This window comes from Vanessa cardui, chromosome Z (genome assembly GCF_905220365.1).
Source record: "Vanessa cardui chromosome Z, ilVanCard2.1, whole genome shotgun sequence".
Lineage (NCBI taxonomy): Eukaryota > Metazoa > Arthropoda > Insecta > Lepidoptera > Nymphalidae > Vanessa > Vanessa cardui.
The window spans coordinates 2076976-2096321 of NC_061154.1; the positions used below are offsets into that span (position 1 = coordinate 2076976).

General features: G+C 31.4%; 1 protein-coding gene across 1 annotated transcript; it reads left to right on the top strand.

Moving 5' to 3' along the window:
* Positions 1–345: 345 nt before the first annotated feature.
* On the top strand, positions 346–18426 carry LOC124542988 (dnaJ homolog subfamily C member 11). The gene is made up of 13 exons (XM_047120963.1): positions 346–504; positions 1901–2075; positions 2416–2497; positions 2899–3018; positions 3281–3408; positions 3795–3986; positions 4432–4645; positions 5866–5982; positions 7358–7549; positions 8605–8738; positions 10087–10235; positions 10892–11021; positions 15754–18426. Exons 1-13 carry the CDS (start codon positions 436–438, stop codon positions 15777–15779), a joined length of 1728 nt encoding a protein of 575 aa, XP_046976919.1. The 5' UTR covers positions 346–435; the 3' UTR covers positions 15780–18426.
* The last annotated feature ends 920 nt before the right edge of the window (positions 18427–19346 follow it).

Consider the following 19346-nt stretch of genomic DNA (forward strand, 5'->3'; position numbering starts at 1 on the left):
TTTTAATGTGTAATATATAAAATAAATTACTATAATTACGTACATAAATTTTGTAATTTTTATAAATTCTTAAAATTATCTTTGTTTTCATATAGCTTATTTGTACACGAATTATAACAATTAGTGGTTATTATTAGATAAAAGCAAAATACTATTGTTAAATATTGATGTATCAAAAAGAAATCAAAATATAGTTCTAATAAATCACTAAAATTATCTGACGGTATTTATAACAGAAAATATTTTACAATTAGAAGCATTGAACAATTTGTAAAATTAAAGAATACCGATAAACTAGGCTTACAACCAAATTTCATACAACACTACATGTGTGTGTCTATAATTCACTATGACCATTTAATTGTCAGTGCGGCGGTAAAAGAAATTGAAAAGACCGTCGAAGTTTTTAACCATATTTTTGAAAACTTACCAAAAATGGACGAAGAAGGAGATAGTATTCTGTTAGAAGACAATTATTATCAGTTGCTTAATATATCGAAAACGGTAAATAATTTTCCACATTTTTTTATTTCTCCAAATTAACATAATATTGCAGCATTATTATATAACGTTCAAATGATATTTCTCTAAATTAAATTTGTATTTAATACATTGGTTTAGACACAGCCAAGAGGCCGCTATTTATTGTTAATCCTATTTTTATATGCGATTATCTTTTATAAAGTAATTTTATAGGTTAGGTTCAGGATGAAATCGAATACATAACAACATACATATTGTCATAAGCGTTAATAGTTTATAAAATAAAATACTACATTATGGTTATATCATTGCTTATTATTTTTACCATTTAACCTAAAAATAACACCATTATATATTTATTTCAATCTAAATATTTTGAAAATACCTACTTAAAAGCTTTGTAAATTTTAATGACATTAACTTTTATAAGTATACCAGTTATAAAAATACAGTGGTCATGTTTTCAATTTTTTTCTTTTTTTTAAGACCATGTTTGCAATTCATGCAGCCATAAATTACAATTTAATTTATACTTTTTATATAAAAATAGTTTATTATTATATAAAATAATCGTCATCAAGCTAGTATTTTAGGTGACTATGATAGTTTTAATGTTATTTTTTTTCAAATTCTTATTAATTAGTTAACAGCTACTACAATATTGATTCAAGAATTTCTTCTTGTACACTTGAATGTGAATTGGTTTTTCTTGTATTGATATCACTTAAGGCGAGTTTATATTAAAGTACAAGTCCTTAAAAGCATCCCTCAGATTTATCTATCTTAAAATTAAACTAAATAGATTACTGACTAGTTTACCTTTCCACTTGTACAAATTTCTTATTGTGTCCCAACTTGTTTGGCTTGAGTTAAGTACTAATTAAATCTCAATAAGAACAGTGACTAGAATTATTATCCTATGTAATTCTGACTTCGTTAGGATATTATTCTGAAATAATGATAGAAGTATTATTACTAAAATTATTGTAATGTCCTTGCATATAATGGTAGGTTCAATTATATCATTAAATATATTTGTTTATTATGTATGTATGTATGTCAAATAATTGTTTTCTATTATGTTTAAAATTTGAGATTATTAGTGAATATTTAATAATATATAAATTAATTATGTTCTTATAACATATTGTTTGTTAGTTGATACATGTCATAACCAAGTTATACTCATTCTTTAATACTTAATTTCTCTATTAATATTATTGAAGTTGATTAGTTCTAAACTCATGTTGAATAGATGCTTCAATATATATCTTTTCCATATTGTTATACTGTGATTGATATTTCGTTAACATTCTATTCTTACTTCACAGAATTGATTGCACAATTTTTTTGAAAATTGTGCATAGATAGATTTTTTTGATTTATATAAATAACGAATTATCCTTTGTATTCCCAGGCAACACCCGAGGAAATAAATAGTGCCTACCGTCGATTTTCCCGCATATTTCATCCAGACAAGCACAGCACGGATCCGAACAAGCAAAAATGGGCCGAACAAATATTCAACAAAGTCAAAGAAGCTTATGAAGTTCTATCGGATTCACATAAAAGGGCTATTTATGACACCTTGGGTAATGTATATCTTATTATTTTTCTTAAATTTTCCTTTGAAAAATTTGTCTATTTTTCATTTGAACATAAATATAGTTGCCTCATCAAAAGCTTTTAAGGCAAGCCTCTTATTTTATTATTAGTGAATATATTTGAATATAATTTGGTTTTATAGTTCTGTATGTATATAAGTAGTTGTTTAATAATAATAATAATAAATCTTTATTCATTAAAAAGAAATTGAACAGATTGGTTTAGTTTTATAATTTATTTGTACAATTGTATCTTATTTCTTTTTTTATATATTAGTAGTTGTCCTTTATTAATTATAAATTTCTAATAATCTTACTAATTTTTTAGGGAAGAGAGGTTTGGAAGTTGAGGGTTGGGAGATAATATTTCGAACTAGAACACCTCGAGAAATCAGAGAAGAATATGAAAGGTATTTTATCATTATTTCTAATAGCTTGCCATTATAAAAATATTAATTTCAATGTAATTTTGTCAGTAAAGCTTTAGAGAGCTACAATTTTTTAAGAATCAATAGATTTATTTAACGTCTATTGATGATTTTTTAGCCAAAAACTATTGTATTGTGATTTATATATATTACACATCCCTGCATAGAAGCAGCATTGCTTAGTTTGAGCATAACAAGCTAGTAAAGTTTGCTGTATTAATAATATATGTACCATAGCTTATAATTAATAAATAACAAACTTCATATAGAAAATTGTGTGTTGCATAAATAATGTACTTAAAAAACTGTAGTTTTTTAAAGCAATTTTTGTTATTACTACATGCACAAAAACAAGGATGATTTATGATAGATTTTCTGTACAGGTTGAAACGCGAGAGAGAAGAAAGAAGGCTACAGCAAAGTGCGAACCCCAGAGGCACCATAACACTATCAATAAATGCAACAGACTTGTTTATGAAGTATTATGATGAATATGACATACTGTGAGTAAGATAAAATTTTATTTGTGAACTGTCAAAGATAGGAAGTTAGATAAAGTATGATTAAATATATATGTTTTGATTATATTATATAGCTGTTGTCAAATCTTAATATATGTATATCAGTATGATAGATATAGTTTAAAATCTCTCACCAATTATCAATAATCACTAAAAAGTTAACAAAATAAATAAATTTTATTTACATACATATCTCTTTCATGGAACTACAAGAATGCAAATGGTTATTTTTTTTTTTTTATAGGGAAGATGCAGCTATTATACCAAGTATTGAAGTTTCCGGTATGACTATACAGCAATCTATTGATGCCCCGGTAACGCTTAGGAATACTGCTACTCTGTCTGGGAATATTTCAACACAAAATGGGACAGGTGATAACAGAAATACATTTATAATCTATACTCTTATAATAAGCTGATGAGTTTGTTCATTTAAAGATGCTATTCTCAATAAGTGACAGTACTATTTGACAAAACAACAATATTTTATCAATTGTTATTCTATTTCAACTTAATTAACAAAAAAAACTTTCATAAATTATATGCCTTAACCTTCCTCATAAATCCCTTTTGTCTATTAGTGAAAATCGCATGAAAATCCGTTCAGTAGTTTCGGAGTTTATTGCAAACATACAGACATGGACTGGGGACTTTTTTTATAATATATAGTGATAAGATTGCATCAATGGTCCAATATAGTTTTATAGTTCCATGTATATCATTTGAAAATGGTATAAAAGTTTTATTTTATTTTTCAGGCACGGGTTCATTGACTATATCAAATCGGCACTTAAGTTCAGAACGGGGGTGGACTGAATTAGAATGTGGTATTGGAAATGGACCAGTGTTTGGTTTCAAGATATTCAGAACAATATCTAGGCTTATGTTTGTTAATTGTTGGACTGGTCTTCAATTTACTCCGAGAGGGATCGTACCAAGTTTTGCATCAAGTAAGTGCAATAAATTAAATAATAAAACAAAGATTAATGAAATACCTAAACATTTAATGATTACACTTAAAATAAAACAGTAACGAATGATAGAATGAGCATTATTACTGTATGATGTGTTAGTTAAAGATCATTTAAAATTATAGCTTTAATCCTCAATGTAATGATGTATAAGTAATAAGTATTTTAGTTAATTTGTTAGTATTGTAGATAGAAACTAATGCTTAGATTTTTACCAACTAATCATTGTCATGAGTTTTATGGCAATAAATTGCTTTTGTTGGCCTTTAAATAAATAAATTGTGTGAAATGATGATCAACTTAGAGTCATTCTCTATTTTATTTTTGTTTATATTAAATTTATAATTATTTACAATAAATTTCTGAGATTAACTTCGAGTTGGTAATAGAATAGTTCTCTAAAAATGTTTCATTATTTTTACAGCAATGGCATTACAGCTTGATGCTCATTCAGTGGGATATTTAACTTACCGCGCTGGTGGTCAAAGTGGTTCATCGATGACTTCAACCTATGTGAGAGACTCGGAGAAGTATCACCTGAATACTGCAATGCAAATCGGCAACCCTCATTCCTTCATATCTTTCAACATCATGAGGAAGTTACCTCAGCATGATCTCAAGCTACGCTTGGCTTTAAAGTAAGTTATTTTTTTTGTTATATAATCAAGAATATTTATATATATATATATATATATATAAGATAAGATTTAGTGAAGAGTGTTGAAATAAATAATGTTTTTTTTTTAAATAATTATTTTATTCTTTTTCAATACTGCTAAAGTTTTGCTATAGTAATTTAATTTTTTTTTAAATTATGTAATATGTTGAACAAACGACATATGTATAGTACAAGAAGTATTGTTATTGCTATGTTTTATAATTCCATGTCATGCAATGATATTGAGAATGGATTTTCCCTTTTACCTGTGAAGAATTAATACATATTGTAACTGTTTAGTGGCAGAATAATAAACTAATGATATTTGATCAGTGTGTTGGTATATAATCTGTTACTGAAATGTTTAAGTATTTAGTATTATAAGCATTGCGATATATAGAGAAATGTCTCTGCGACTTTGTGTATTTGAACTTGGCAAGGCTCATGCAATGCGAATTATAACTTATTAAATGTTTTTTATTAGTGTTTAACTGGTTTAAACCAGTTAAGAATGCCTGAAGCAATCTAAATATTGTGCGAATTATTTTAAAAAAATCTCATTGCTGGTGACATTTACTTCTTTTGTCTTCTTTATGCAACTTCCAAACTTACTGCACACTATATTACTTAACTAATAAGTCATTGAAAAATGTATAGTTTTTTTTAGTAGAAATATTTTTTTTAAATATTTAATTACCTAACAATTTTTTCTTGTAGTGTTGTCTTAAATTTTCGCGATTATTACACATTTAAATAAAACTAGTTATACCGGATTTGAATCGCGTATATTAATTATTTTTGGCATCCCGACGTTTCGAGCATTTTACAGCGTTCGTGGTCACGGGTAGACTCTACCCGTCTACCCGTGACCGCGATTCAAATCCGGTATAACTAGTTTTATTTAAATTTTTTCTTGTGGTTTCATTCAAAGCTCAGCTTGTCCATCTTAGTTCCTGACAATAAGTCATATTAATTGAGTCAATCTCGAAATATTTACTTTTATTTTAGGGAGGTTTACGTAACAAAAAGGTCACATGTATGATTGTTGATCAATAATTATGTTCATTATTTATATGACAATAAAAACTAATTTCCGATGTACATGATTTGTGAATGAATATATATTATTAATACATGCCTGCTAACTTACCGTCTTGCTGCGTTTTTTTGTTGCAAATAATAATAAATATACTATTTCAGATTCGGTACCTTCGGCGCAATAGCTGAATATGGGGCTGAAAAAAAGGTGTCACAAAACAGTAGTGTATCAGCGGCGGTGATGCTTGGCATACCTAGCGGTGTTATGCTTAAATTAAAGTAAGTATATTAAATAATTTTGATACTAGTTACCAGCAGTCATTGTCATTGCCGAAAATGTTCTGTGATACTTATGATAATAATTTTACTATCGCTGGGTACCATATGAAACCTTATATCACATATTTTGGTCAAAACCGAACCTAAAACAAACAAATAATTTTCCTAATACGCTAATGTCTTTTTTCAAATAACCCATATTTAAGATGGAATATGTTTTTTTTATAATGATGTAGTTATAAAGTTACCATTGTTTTTATTTATATGTATTTGTGGAAATAAATTCAATCGAAACGAAAAAGGACTTTTGACTAGCCTCTTGACATTTTTATATATTGTAGGATTTGGTAGAAAAACTAGCATGCATCTTTTCTTGTAATGTTGCTTCAAAGCAAACTTCATCAAAGGTTGAGTCGTCAAAGCGTTATAGATAGGCACACAAAAGGACAGAGTTACTCAGTATCGGTAGTTTTATAAACTTAGGTACAAAAACAACAGCCTGTAAATTCCCACTGCTGGGCTAAAGGCCTCATCTCCCTTTGAGGAGAAGGTTTGGAACATATTCCAACACGCTGTTCCAATGCGGGTTGGTGGAATACACATGTGGCAGAATTTCTATGAAATTTGTCACATGCAGGTTTCCTCACGATGTTTTCCTTCACCGCTGAGCACGAGATGAATTATAAAGACAAATTAAATTAAGCACATGAATCAGCGGTGCTTTTCTGGGATATGAACCCGCAATCATCGGTTAAGATGTACGCGTTCTAACCATGCGGCCATCTCGACTACATACAAATTACATCTGTGCTGAATTAAAGTTCAACTAAAACGAAAAAGGACTTAAGGACTTTTGACCAGCCACTGGATACTATCCATTGTAGGATTGGGGTAAAAAAGAAGTAGAACATGGCCTTTGCTGAGGGTTCAATTTTGCTTTAAATTAAATTTCAGCAAATGGTGATCCGTAAAAGCATTATAGATAGGATAGAGTTATCTTTACATCTAATCTATACTTATGTATAATAAATCTGTAGGGAGGTCAATTCTGTACATGAAATATTTTTTCAAAATAACTATCAGAAGTTGAAAAGGGGTCGATACTGATGGCAAAAATGCAATCAGTAAAATTTTTGTCTGTCTGTCTGTCCGTATAACCGTTATAGAAACGAAAACTACTCGACGGATTTTAACGAAACTTGGTACAATTATTTTTCATAATCCTGAGATGGTTATAGTATACTTTTCATCACGCTACAATCAATAGGAGCAGAGCAGTGAAAGGAAATGTCGGGAAAACGGGAGAAGTTACCCCATAATGCCCAGCAAAGCGGGTGGGTATAGCTAGTATACAATAATATAATTTGATTTCCAGATGGTCATGTTCGTCTCAAACCATAGTAGTACCTATCCACCTATGCGAGGAAGTGATACCTTCGCCAGTGTTCTACGCAACGGTGGTGCCAATGATATCTTGGCTGGTGTTGAAGAAACTAGTACTGGATCCCATAGCTAGGGAGAGGCAACAGAGGGAGCGACAGAGGTCGATGGAGGCTAATTTCGAGAGGTCAGTTTTGTTGTTTTTGATGATGATTATTAAATGAGATTGAAGTATAGTACGACACAACTTAGATGTAGCATCGGCAAAGTTCGTAAAACCGATCACATCCGAATTAAGTATGCTATGCCAAATTATTAATATCTATATCTTATGTGAATATGATCTTTACACAAACGTAATAACTTGTAATATCATATGACCTAATAGATTCGTCGATTTATAGGCTTTCTCGAGTTGAACTGACGCGAGAATCTATAGCGACGAATAGCGTCGAATGGCGCGATAGGGAGCTATTTATATTGGTTGTGTAAATCGGCAGTAATCGGTATTATTGAATTTTCCGATGCTACACGTGTTATAACTTGTGTGCGAACTATTAATTATTGATCTATATGAGTTTGTCATTAATGCTACAGTAAGACATACTCAAATATTATCGTTACAATTTTAATTTATTACTGCAATTATTGTAATAATCTAGTAAAATGGTTTTTGATAGTTATTAATAAATTGTAGTGTAATAAAAATTAGGTTATATTTGACGACATTTATTTCTTTTTAACAATATAATATTGACATAATATATTATATAAACTCATAACAGCTTTGATTATGTAAGAAAGGCTTAGTTCTATGAGCATTGGAAACTCTACCCTATTACCCCTTCTCTACTTACCATAAGGTTCTATGTATGTATAGTACGACACAATTTAGATGTAGCATCGGCAAAATTCGTAAAACCGATCACATCCGAATTCCGTACGCTATCCCAAATTATCAATATTTATTTCTCACGCGAATATGATCTTTGCACAAAGGTAATAACTTGTAATATCATATGACCTAATATATTCGTCAATTTGACGCGTCGATTTACATGCACTTGTTTTCTCTGACGCGTGAATCTATAGCGACGAATAGCGTCGAATGGCGCGATAGGGAGCTATTTCTATTGGTTGTGTAAATCGGCAGTAATCGGTTTTATTTTCATTCCATTGCATTTTCCGATGCCACATCTAATTTGTGTCTTACTATAAGTGTATATTTTTTTTATATTTCAGGTTACAAGAAATGCAGCGACAAGCACGAGCGACGGTCGAGCTGATGAGAGAAACATATACCAGGATCAGGAGTGACGAGGAAAAGAAAAAGGGTCTGGTCATAATCAAGGCCTTATATGGAAAGTTACCTGCTGGTATGTGTCAGAATTATTAAAACATATACATAATACAATACACACGAAATCTCACACACACATATATAAACAAAAATACACATACATGGACATTTTATGCTTTCACTTGCTCGCAGTGCTTGGAATGTGATCCCTTTTAGAAGCACCAGTTGAAAGTGTTTTCGGGCTTTGGAAAGGTGATGGATGGAGTCCAGACTTCATCAGCCTGTTTCATTAAATCATCGACCTCTGGAGTTTCATATTTCAGATTCACTGAGCTTCTTAGCAGTTTGTGATCGCCTCTCGTTTTTAACGCGTTTATGTCATATTTGTTAGCTTCGGCTGTCAGTTTGGCGGTCGCAGTTAGATGATCATTTAATTGTAAGACACTCTGCCCGTTCTTTGATAGTCCTTTATCATCAAAATCAATCAAAATAAACTTTATTCAAGTAGGCTTTTTTTTTCGTCAAGATCGGTCCTATAATTTTCGTCGATAATAAATAAATAAAATAAATATGAGACAACATCACATACATTACTCTGATCCCAATGTAAGTAGCTAAAGCACTTGTGTTATGGAAATCAGAAGTAACGACGGTACCACAAACACCCAGACCCAAGACAACATAGAAAACTAATGATAATCTACATCGACTCGACCGGAAATCGAACCCGGGACCTCGGAGTGTACACACCACTTGATCACGGAGGTCGTCAAAAATCATGCGTTTTTATTTATTCGTTTTTTCTTATATTAATGTGTTGTTAGGTTGGTATTGATTAAATACCAAAGTTTTACACTAAGTGTTATACTATTTAATCATAAAATTCGAGTAAATATGTATCTTAAATCTCCAATTATTTACGACTCGTAGTCGCCCGCGGCTTTGCTTGCATTTTAGGGTGTTGGTTGTCACATGTTAGACAAAGTAGCCTATGTCCTTTTCAAGTTTGCTTCATACCAGATTTCATCAAATTCGGTTCAGCGGTTTGGTCGCAAACAGCGACAGACAGGCATAACAACAACAACAACAACAACAGTCTGTAAATTCCTACTGCTGGGCTAAAGGCCTCCTCTCCCTTTGAGGAGAAGGTTTGGAACATATTCCACCACGTTGTTCCAATGCGGGTTGGTGGAATACACATGTGGCAGAATTTCTATGAAATTTGTCACATGCAGGTTTCCTCACGATGTTTTCCTTCACCGCTGAGCACGAGATGAATTATAAAGACAAATTAAGCACATGAATCAGCGGTGCTTGCCTGGGTTTGAACCCGCAATCATCGGTTAAGATGTACGCGTTCTAACCACTGGGCCATCTCGACTTTTACACTTATAATATTAATATATAACGTGTGTCTCTTTCAGGTGCCTCTGAACACGATATACCTATGGAGCAAACGGGTGATACAGCCTCCCCCGAAACGCCGAATGCGTATTCAGAAGTAATAGACGTAACTATACCAATACAGTGTCTCACCAAAGATTCGAGATTAGAGCTGTTGGAAGCTAGCAAGGTATGTCTGAAGTATTAAAAATATATATATGTATATATAACCTCTCGTCATGCTGAGGTAGTTTAGAGCTTAAACCATGATCCTCCAACGCTGGTTGGTGGATTAAAATTATACAGGTGCAGATTTATGCACGATGTTTTCCTACACAGTCAAGCACAAATAAACCACAGGATATATACAGTGGTGATTGATGGTTGATTTGAACCCGTAGTCATCGGTAGAGATGCGTGCGTTCTTACCACAGCGGTGTCACAGCTTTTTTGGTGTAAAAAAAATCGATGTGAACTTGGAAGTATTTTTCACTTTTTTTATGTAGGAGTATAGTCTGTAAATATATATGACACGATAATATGATAGGATAGTTCGAATTAAATAAAGTAAATCGTGCCAACGCTATCGCTGTGTTTTTAGTGGGTGCTAAATGTAGCCACTGCCCATAGATATATCATATTTATTAAATATTCCCCATATCAAAAACGTATTATCAACCTTAGGAATAACGACTTATTGTCCCGTTTTAAAACTGGAACACAACAAAGCTAGGTATTGTTGTTTATACCCAGTCAGTACCTCTAAGTTCTTAAGACATCTCAGTGTAACAAGAAGGGTCTGATCTGATCTGATCTCACGTGTAATCGTACTAATTTATGTTTCAGTACGAGTTGCCCGGTTTCTACGATCCTTGTGCTGGCGACGAGAAACATCTAACGATCCAGTACATGTTTCATAACAATCTTCATTGTTGCACAGTCGAAGACAATCAGTCCGTTATCCTGCCACGCAATAGTGAGTATGACGTCATTAAACAAATATCTATATCGACATATAGTTATCTAAATACACTTAACATACTAATTCAAATTCAAAAGTACAGTAGTCTATTATTCATACCGATTTTATTCAAAAGGATGGTCAAGGAGGTCAGAAATTAATTTTAACAATCTAAAGCGGTTTTAGTAAAAAATTACACGTGGTTAATTAACTAACCAGAATTTTATTTTTACACTGATGTTCAAAATTATAGCATTCATAGATTCGTCACAAGAGTTGATTTCCAACTTAAATTCCGCTCCGTATAAAGTCTTGATCTATTGATAATCCTTCGCCGATGCGCGAGTTTTTTTTTTATTTATTAGTTTCCAAAAATACTAAGTTCCAATATATATTTTTTTAATTTAAAGAAATAAAGAAACATATATGTGACACAATTCTAACAATTACAATTTAGTATGCTATATTTTACTTGCAAACGTCAAGTGACATGAAAATTATTAGCTGGATTTAATAAACTAGTATACTGTCCTATAAATTATTATTTTTAATATAAGTGTATCATTAATGTATTAATTTTAAACACAACAATTGCAAACGTAGGTACTTAGATTGTATATCCTAGGATAGAGGCGATCGTGAGTTGTACTTGCCAAAAATTACTTTGCTCGGGTATAACTTTTCATCTATACAGTGGTCTTCATTAAAACAAGAGCAACACGTATTTAATGTTAGTGTAGATTGCGCTTAAAATTTTCCCATTTTAGACAGAGATAAGAAAGATATTTTAAATAAAGTTCTTTCATCTTATAATGCAACTAAAATAAATTTCATATTTTTATCTTTTATTGCTGACGTACACAGCTTGTGATAACATTATCTTATGGTAATTGAATACTTTTAAGTTAAAATCTGCAGATTATTTATGAAAGACTCTAACTTAGGACTATTTATCTATCTACATGGTGTTGATATATATAAAGAATGATATATATAAAGAAAAGTAATTTAATTTGATGATTATTTTAAGTGAATTTATCTGCTTATAGTTAAATTATAGACGTGTATTAGTGTGAGTAACATTCTTGTTTACACGATATATTAGTTTGTGTGAGGCTATTATCATAACAGTAGAGTCAGCAAGAAATATTACACAAATAAGATTATATTTATTATAGAAGTTATTTTTTTTGTACAATATTTTGTTAATATTTTTTAGTTACAAGTTTTGTTTATTAGATAATAATAATGATAAATGAGAATCATATCAGTGATATTAGCTGATTCCAGTTAACCTAATGGTCGGAAACAATTTGCAGTACAAAGCCTTACGCCGTTATTGATCACACTGTAATTGAAGTACATTAGATCGTTCATTACGAGATACTCCTTAGTAATCAACTTATGATGTAAGTGATACTTCATTACATATGTGTAACCATTGCATCTAATATGTGTAATTTATTTAATTATTTACACATAAAGAAGCGTTCATATATCGTGCGATATGTTGCAATCAACCAACTATGGAGATAAGAATTTTGTTAATTTTGAAAGAAATATGCGTACGAGCATAATATGCGTGTTAGTTTGAAATTTTGACTGAACGGAAAATAACATAAGTTACGTTAGTTGTATGGTTCGTGTTATTTTGAAGTTTCCTTATCAAGTTTCAAGCACGTGTACAAATGGTTAACGATTTGTTAATTTTATTTTGACTGTCCATAGAATACTGAAATTGTATGAAATTTATTAATCTTAATAACATTTTTAAAGTTGGGTTTGGTTTTACGTCAGAGATTATCTGTATAGCACATAGGTTACATTTTAGCCATATATCTGCCATTACTCTGTTCATAATTAATGATAGATCTTTTTGTAAGCTACCCTGTAAAGGTACCACAAAATCGTCAGCTATTCCACCGCCAAAAAGCAATACATATTTTCTTTGTGTTCCGATTTGAGCCAGTGTACGTACCGGCACAATGTAACACCTTAAGTCTCGAAATCGGATGTAAGGAATAGGTAATATTTCTTAGACCACGACCAACAATGGGCAGTATTTATCATCAGGTAACCTTATTAGCTAACTAATATAAAAAAAATCATCTTTTATATTGTAAAAATTCAGTATAAAGTCTAGTCTACATATACCCAACTTTACCACAGATATTCTATGCATGTATTTGCATCGTAAAACACATTGCTTCGTTTGTATTGCATACATCATGTACGCGCCTTTAGTGCACTGAAATTCATCACTCAAGTCACCCTATGATCACGTTTCGTGGTAATAACTGAAACGTGCTCTGTGAAGCGTGAAGGTCAGGTTATATTAATGATAAGTGCTACCTAGATCGACACATCTAGGTAATTTATTATCCAGACAATACAGGTACAGAAAACGTAACTCGCTCGCAGTAATTTGTAACGGAGCATGGATCTATTTTTACAATAGGAAATATCCGGTAATTATTAAATACAAGAGACAAAGATGTAAGATTTTTTTTATGGTATACGTTAGCGGACGAGCATATAGGCCACTTGATGGTAAGTGGTCCCCATCACCCATAGACAATGACGCTGTAAGAAATATTAACTATTCGTCAATGTGCCACCAACCTTGGGAACTGAGATATGTCCCTTGTGCCTGTAGTTACACTGGCTCACTCACCCTTCAAACCGGAACACAACAATACTGAGTACTGTTGTTTGGCGGTAGAATAACTCATGAGTGGGCGGTACCTACCCAGACGGGCTTGCACAAAGCCCTACCACCAAGGATTATTTGGGTGTCACATGGTACATTAAAAAGAAGGCTTTACGGTGTAAGATATTTCGTATCCAAGCTGATTACTGTTGTGGGATTTGGGGATACAAACATTGAAAGTTAAAAAAGCACGTAAAAATATTTCGTTTTACTTTTTTATTTTGAAGAAATTTTCTTTGAGACAATGCTTTCTATATCATTAGAATAGAATCAAATCATTATAATTCCATTGCAATATAAAAGTTATGGTAGACTTGACAGTATTAAGAAGGTTATAATGAAATTTAAATTGCCCCATAAAAAGCGTATTTTCATACAATTTTAGTCTGGAGTAATTTTTAATTATGTGAAGAAGCGAGTTTGTTTTAGTTTTACATTCTTCAAAGTCTGCCTTTGCAATGATAATTCTGACAGATTCTAAATCTAAGGAAACCAAAGTAGCTTTTACGGAGTGGCCAGCATTCCTTAGCCAGGAAATGTCTCTGAAGTTGAAAGGTCTTTTGGGTAATAAGTCGTACTACAATAGTATGCACGTACCTAGTATTCAATGTAGTCCCGCTTCTCTTATTAGAATAAAAAAGTTAGAAATGGTCTTTCATTACGAACCGGACGGCTGTCAACAACAGCCTGTAAATTTCCCACAGCTGGGCTAAGCCCTCTTCTCCCTTTGAGGAGAAGGTTTATAAAATATTCATATATATATACATATTTAGTTGGAATACACATGTGGCAGTATTTCTATGAAATCAGACACAGGTAGGTTTCCTCACGATGTTTTCCTTCACCGCCGAGCAAATTAAGCCCATGACTATTCAGTGGTGCTCGCCTGGGTTTGAACCCGCAATCATCGGTTAAGATGCACGCGTTCTAACCACTAGGCCATATCGGTTCACGAACGGGTATCATGAAGCCTAATACATAGTAGTGCAACGGGTGGTTGTATTATTTTTGATGTACGACCCTAATTCGAATAACGAAAACTTCCATCGTCTTTATTCTTATGGCATACCTAGACGAATTCCGAGATCTCAGAATGTCTTGGCTATCAAAAGTATCTGATAGTGTACAAACGAAATTCTGCTCAGAAGAGAATAATGCCACTATGGAATTTGAGAAAGTTTCCTCGACATTTTGGCATCGTATTATAACAATTAATTTAATCAAATAAATATTCTTGCTGATGCCAAAATGCAATGAGGCCCGCGTATAAATAGTTTGGCGAGTCGACGCAGCTCTGCAGCATTTATTATAAAAAAATAACCCCATCGAGACTGCTCACTTCGTTAATTCCAATTAAAGTCACGGTAAATGTGGGCAATTTATTTTGGGATAATGTGACCACTACGCTTTCCATCTTCGTTGTCAAGAAAGGACTATATGATAACTTTTATAACTCAAATAACTTTTAATAAGGGAATTTATTCATTTGATTAAAATATATCGGTATATACATATATTAACATTGTGAGGAAACCTGCACGTGTCTAATTTAATCGAAATTCTGCCACATTTGCATTCCACCAACACCCAGCGTGGTGGAATATGTTGCAAACCCTCTCCTTAATAGAAGAGGTGGCCTTATCCCAGCAGTGGGAAATGTACAGACTATTAACTTTACTTTATATATTTTGAAAAAAAAAAAATCTAAAAATCTGTAAAATTTGTGAGAAATTATGACACTCATAAGAAGAAACAAACACAGACTATTTTTATTACTAGTCAAGGAATATGCCTGTTAGTCTGACCATAGACTCTAGAATAATTGTATCCTTGTAATTTGGTATAAAAAATGCCTACCTCGATTTTACTCTGGTCTCGCTTCTGGTAAAATGACAATAGGTATATATTGGACTATATGACAAGATCCACTAATACAACTTTTTTTGATTTCTTAATTATCAATGCCAAAGCAAAGATATTACTACTGATCATCATGTCTTTATTTTTTTATTAATTAAATTGTATTTCATTTCACAGATCATCGAATAAAGAATCGGTCCTGAAAAATAAAGTCGAGGCGCTAGCATTAAGCGTCTTCACTAGCAGCTGTAATCAACGTTACAAAATCCAGAAAATCGTATCGGTAACCATTGTCGCGAAACATTCCATTACCTAGTGTTGCCATAATAATAAATGAATATGCTCGAAACGCACAAAGAACCATCAAACATTTTCCTATTTGTTTCGTATTTCCCGTATTAATAAAAATGTATGTTTTAACTTGACAATTAATCGTGTGTATACATGATTCACTTAAGAATGAAAATAACAAAGAAATCTTAATAATACGATGGAAATTATGAAGATATGTTTTTCATATGAATGAATTTTATCATGTTAGTATTAAAAGGTAAAATGGTTATTTATAATTGATTCATAAAAAATAGATTATTAGGTTATATTGGATCATAGTGAAATTCAGAGAGTAATTGAGTTAACAGTCGAGCTGTATCATGAATCAAGCTCCGGTTATAACATAGTTTGCCCAACAGTGGGACTGGTTAATATTTCCCACTTTATATATTGTACATACACAAATGAACGTCTGATACGATACGATTTTCTGGTTTTTATGTCATGATGTATTTCGAGACATGTTATTCAATCGCAATAATATAAAAGGTCTTAAAGACTTAAGTGTTTTTTGAAATTATATAAACAAATTGCTATTTAAATATACTGTTCTCTCATTTCGTTAATGAAGATTGTGCGCATTTAAATATCAAACGAAGTCTTCTACAAGCAATATCTACGTTTATTCCACAAAATATTAATTGCGGAATATCATCGCTATATCTATAAAGAACATATATCAGATAGAATATGTTCAAATCATTGTTTCATAGATAAACGTAGAATGATATATCAAAAATTGTCTATGAATTTTTTAAGTAATTTGTTGCAAAAACACTGCCATTTTGGTGTCTTATTATGGATAACATCGCAAATAAAAGTATCATAGCTTGATGTTACATTGTTAGTATTGTTATCTAAGAACGAATTCGAAAATCGATATCGATTTTAAATGTCAAAAAGAGATGAGATATTGTCTTTAATAAATATGTTATTGTTAATGTATGCATAGACCAAGTTTGGTTGTTGAGTTGTTACGATTGGGTCGAGCAATGAATGTCAGTTTGTTATAGCTTGGCTATTGAGCTGGTTGTAAATAGCCTCTAGGACTGTAGACAGTCACTGGCATACAAAATGCATGTAACATATCGTTAAGCCTCAGCGCTGGCAAAATTCATAGACAAATAATTATATAAAGAGTTTTTTTTTTTAAATAGTGTGATGTGGATATGTTATCTATCATAGTTGTTTATATAACTTTAAAATACACTTGTACTATTTTGGTATCGCTATATTGATGTTGTGTTATAATGTATCAAATACAATAAACGATTTTCATGTATTGTAAAACTTTTAAATTATATAAATATTTTTATAGCGATAATTGAAACTGATAAAATAATTGTTACGAATTGTGTTCTAGAATTTGAAAATCGATTATATCAAAATTATATATTTTTTTTGTTGTCTCTATAATGTACAGTGAGAAACGAAAATATGTGTTCATTTTGTTTTTGTTGATTTGTCTAAAATGATTTTCTAATGTTATGTTTATATTATTTAATGTTACATAATTCGATATAATGACAATCATTAAAGTGTAAACTGTAGTCATTCTAATATGTTTCCTAACTGTCAAAAATATTTTCATTTGTAGATATTGTAAGGTCCTCTTTGGTCACCAAGATCATTCGCAAATACTATATGAGAGCAGTCATTTTTACGCACACTTTTAACTTCAATAGTGGCCTCGTGTCTCGTATATTTAAGCTGAGTCTGCAAAATAAAGGCAACTATTGTTTTATGTTCATAAGTTCTTGTCTTCCTGACCGCTTACGAAATTGTTAGTATACACTCTCGCGCTTTGGAATTACATTGATTGTGCCAGACCTCTCTGCAATTAATGCTTTCCTATATGGATATATAAGGTAGTATTAAAGATAGCATGAATCTACGAATATCAGATACGGTCAGAAAAAAAAAATGTTACAACTTCGACGAATATGACTAACTTTAATGAGTCGGGGCTTATACCTGAAATGTAATTGTTCATTGCATTCGTACTAGTAAAGAAACACGATATAAATCATACGTTAATTATAAGGATTTCAAATTGCGAATGCTCTCTAAAAGACCGTTAGTAGAATACTCGTGTAATGTAATATATGTATGGTATGGAATTCAACTACGAATGCTCTTGGTAACATCAAAAATAAATCTACAAATATAACGTTCTAAATTTAAATTATTTATTAAAAAAAGTTGCGTTCTTATCGATTCGATATAAAGCCGTGTCAATATTGTTAATGCTTTAAGATATATATGAGTGTGCACATATTTAGGTATTGCTGTACAAATTCATCGTTCCCTTGATAACATATGTTTTATAAAGTTAGAATGTTCAATGTGTATCGAAACGACTGCATTTAAGTAAATACAAGATCGCTGAACCGATTTTCCTATTTAAACATGCGATATCATTTTAGCTGTTGTTCTTAGAATGACATTATATAATGTATTTTAGATTAGACGTTTTCTTGCGCGCCTGAAATATAAAATATTGTTTATTTGTTCCTATATGTTTTGTTTTATTTCAAACATAACCCAATCGATCGTGTGTCTAACCAAACCTCAATACAGCAGTGTGGTTGAAACTCCAGAAATCTTAAGGGAATTTTGAGTCTAGACATGTTTACTTTTTAATTTCACAATACTTTTTCACTTGTATGTAAACACGAAAATTAAAGATAATCCATAATCTCAAATTTCTAACTTTATAAAGTTCATTTACAATATTAAATAAAAATTAGGTAACTAATGCATTCAGCATAAGGATAAATTGGATAAAAATATTTTTAACAAAAAAGTAATCGAGCGATTTGCTAGCCTTTATTGAAGAGTGCCAGTATATGTTTTCGAAACTCATCATCAGATCTTCACGAAATTTAAATGGGACCAATTCGGAAAACCTCTAGAAAAAAAATTTGTAAATCCTTACCTATGTGACGGATTTATATCCAAAAATCAAAAATACAAGACAAATACACATCATCAAATAAAGTACCTCCTTTCTGGAAGTCGCAAAATCTATAATAGGTAAAAACATGCTAAGCCTTAAATAATTATAATAAGACCTAGAATTTTCTAGTACAACGGTTTAATGTTTATCTTAAGGATAAGCCAAGTCATCGTACAAAAACAGTTTTCATCAACAACGTGATAGTTCATTTATTTGTGCAAAGTATTTCCAAATTGTGCAATCATTCCTTGATGATCGCTATTAGTTAAATTCCATTTGAATGATTGGTTGGAAAAAGTAAATCGAGATCCTGACAGATAGATTGTACCTCAAAATTGCGACTTTGTTTTACACTTACAGATTACGATGCACAAGCGCTTGTAAGAGTACTGTTGAGTTCCCTAAGGTTCACAAACGTCAGATGGTAAAAATAAACCAAAGTAATCGATCTGAAAATTGTGGTTCTGTCAAAAAACAA

Bases quoted from the DNA above. Each gene is read 5' to 3' on its own strand.
- LOC124542988 (XM_047120963.1), top strand. From the start codon at position 436: ATGGACGAAGAAGGAGATAGTATTCTGTTAGAAGACAATTATTATCAG. The intron at 3,409-3,794 runs GTGATAACAGAA...TTTATTTTTCAG, and splicing joins TTCAACACAAAATGGGACAG to GCACGGGTTCATTGACTATA. The intron at 10,236-10,891 runs GTATGTCTGAAG...TTTATGTTTCAG, and splicing joins AGCTGTTGGAAGCTAGCAAG to TACGAGTTGCCCGGTTTCTA.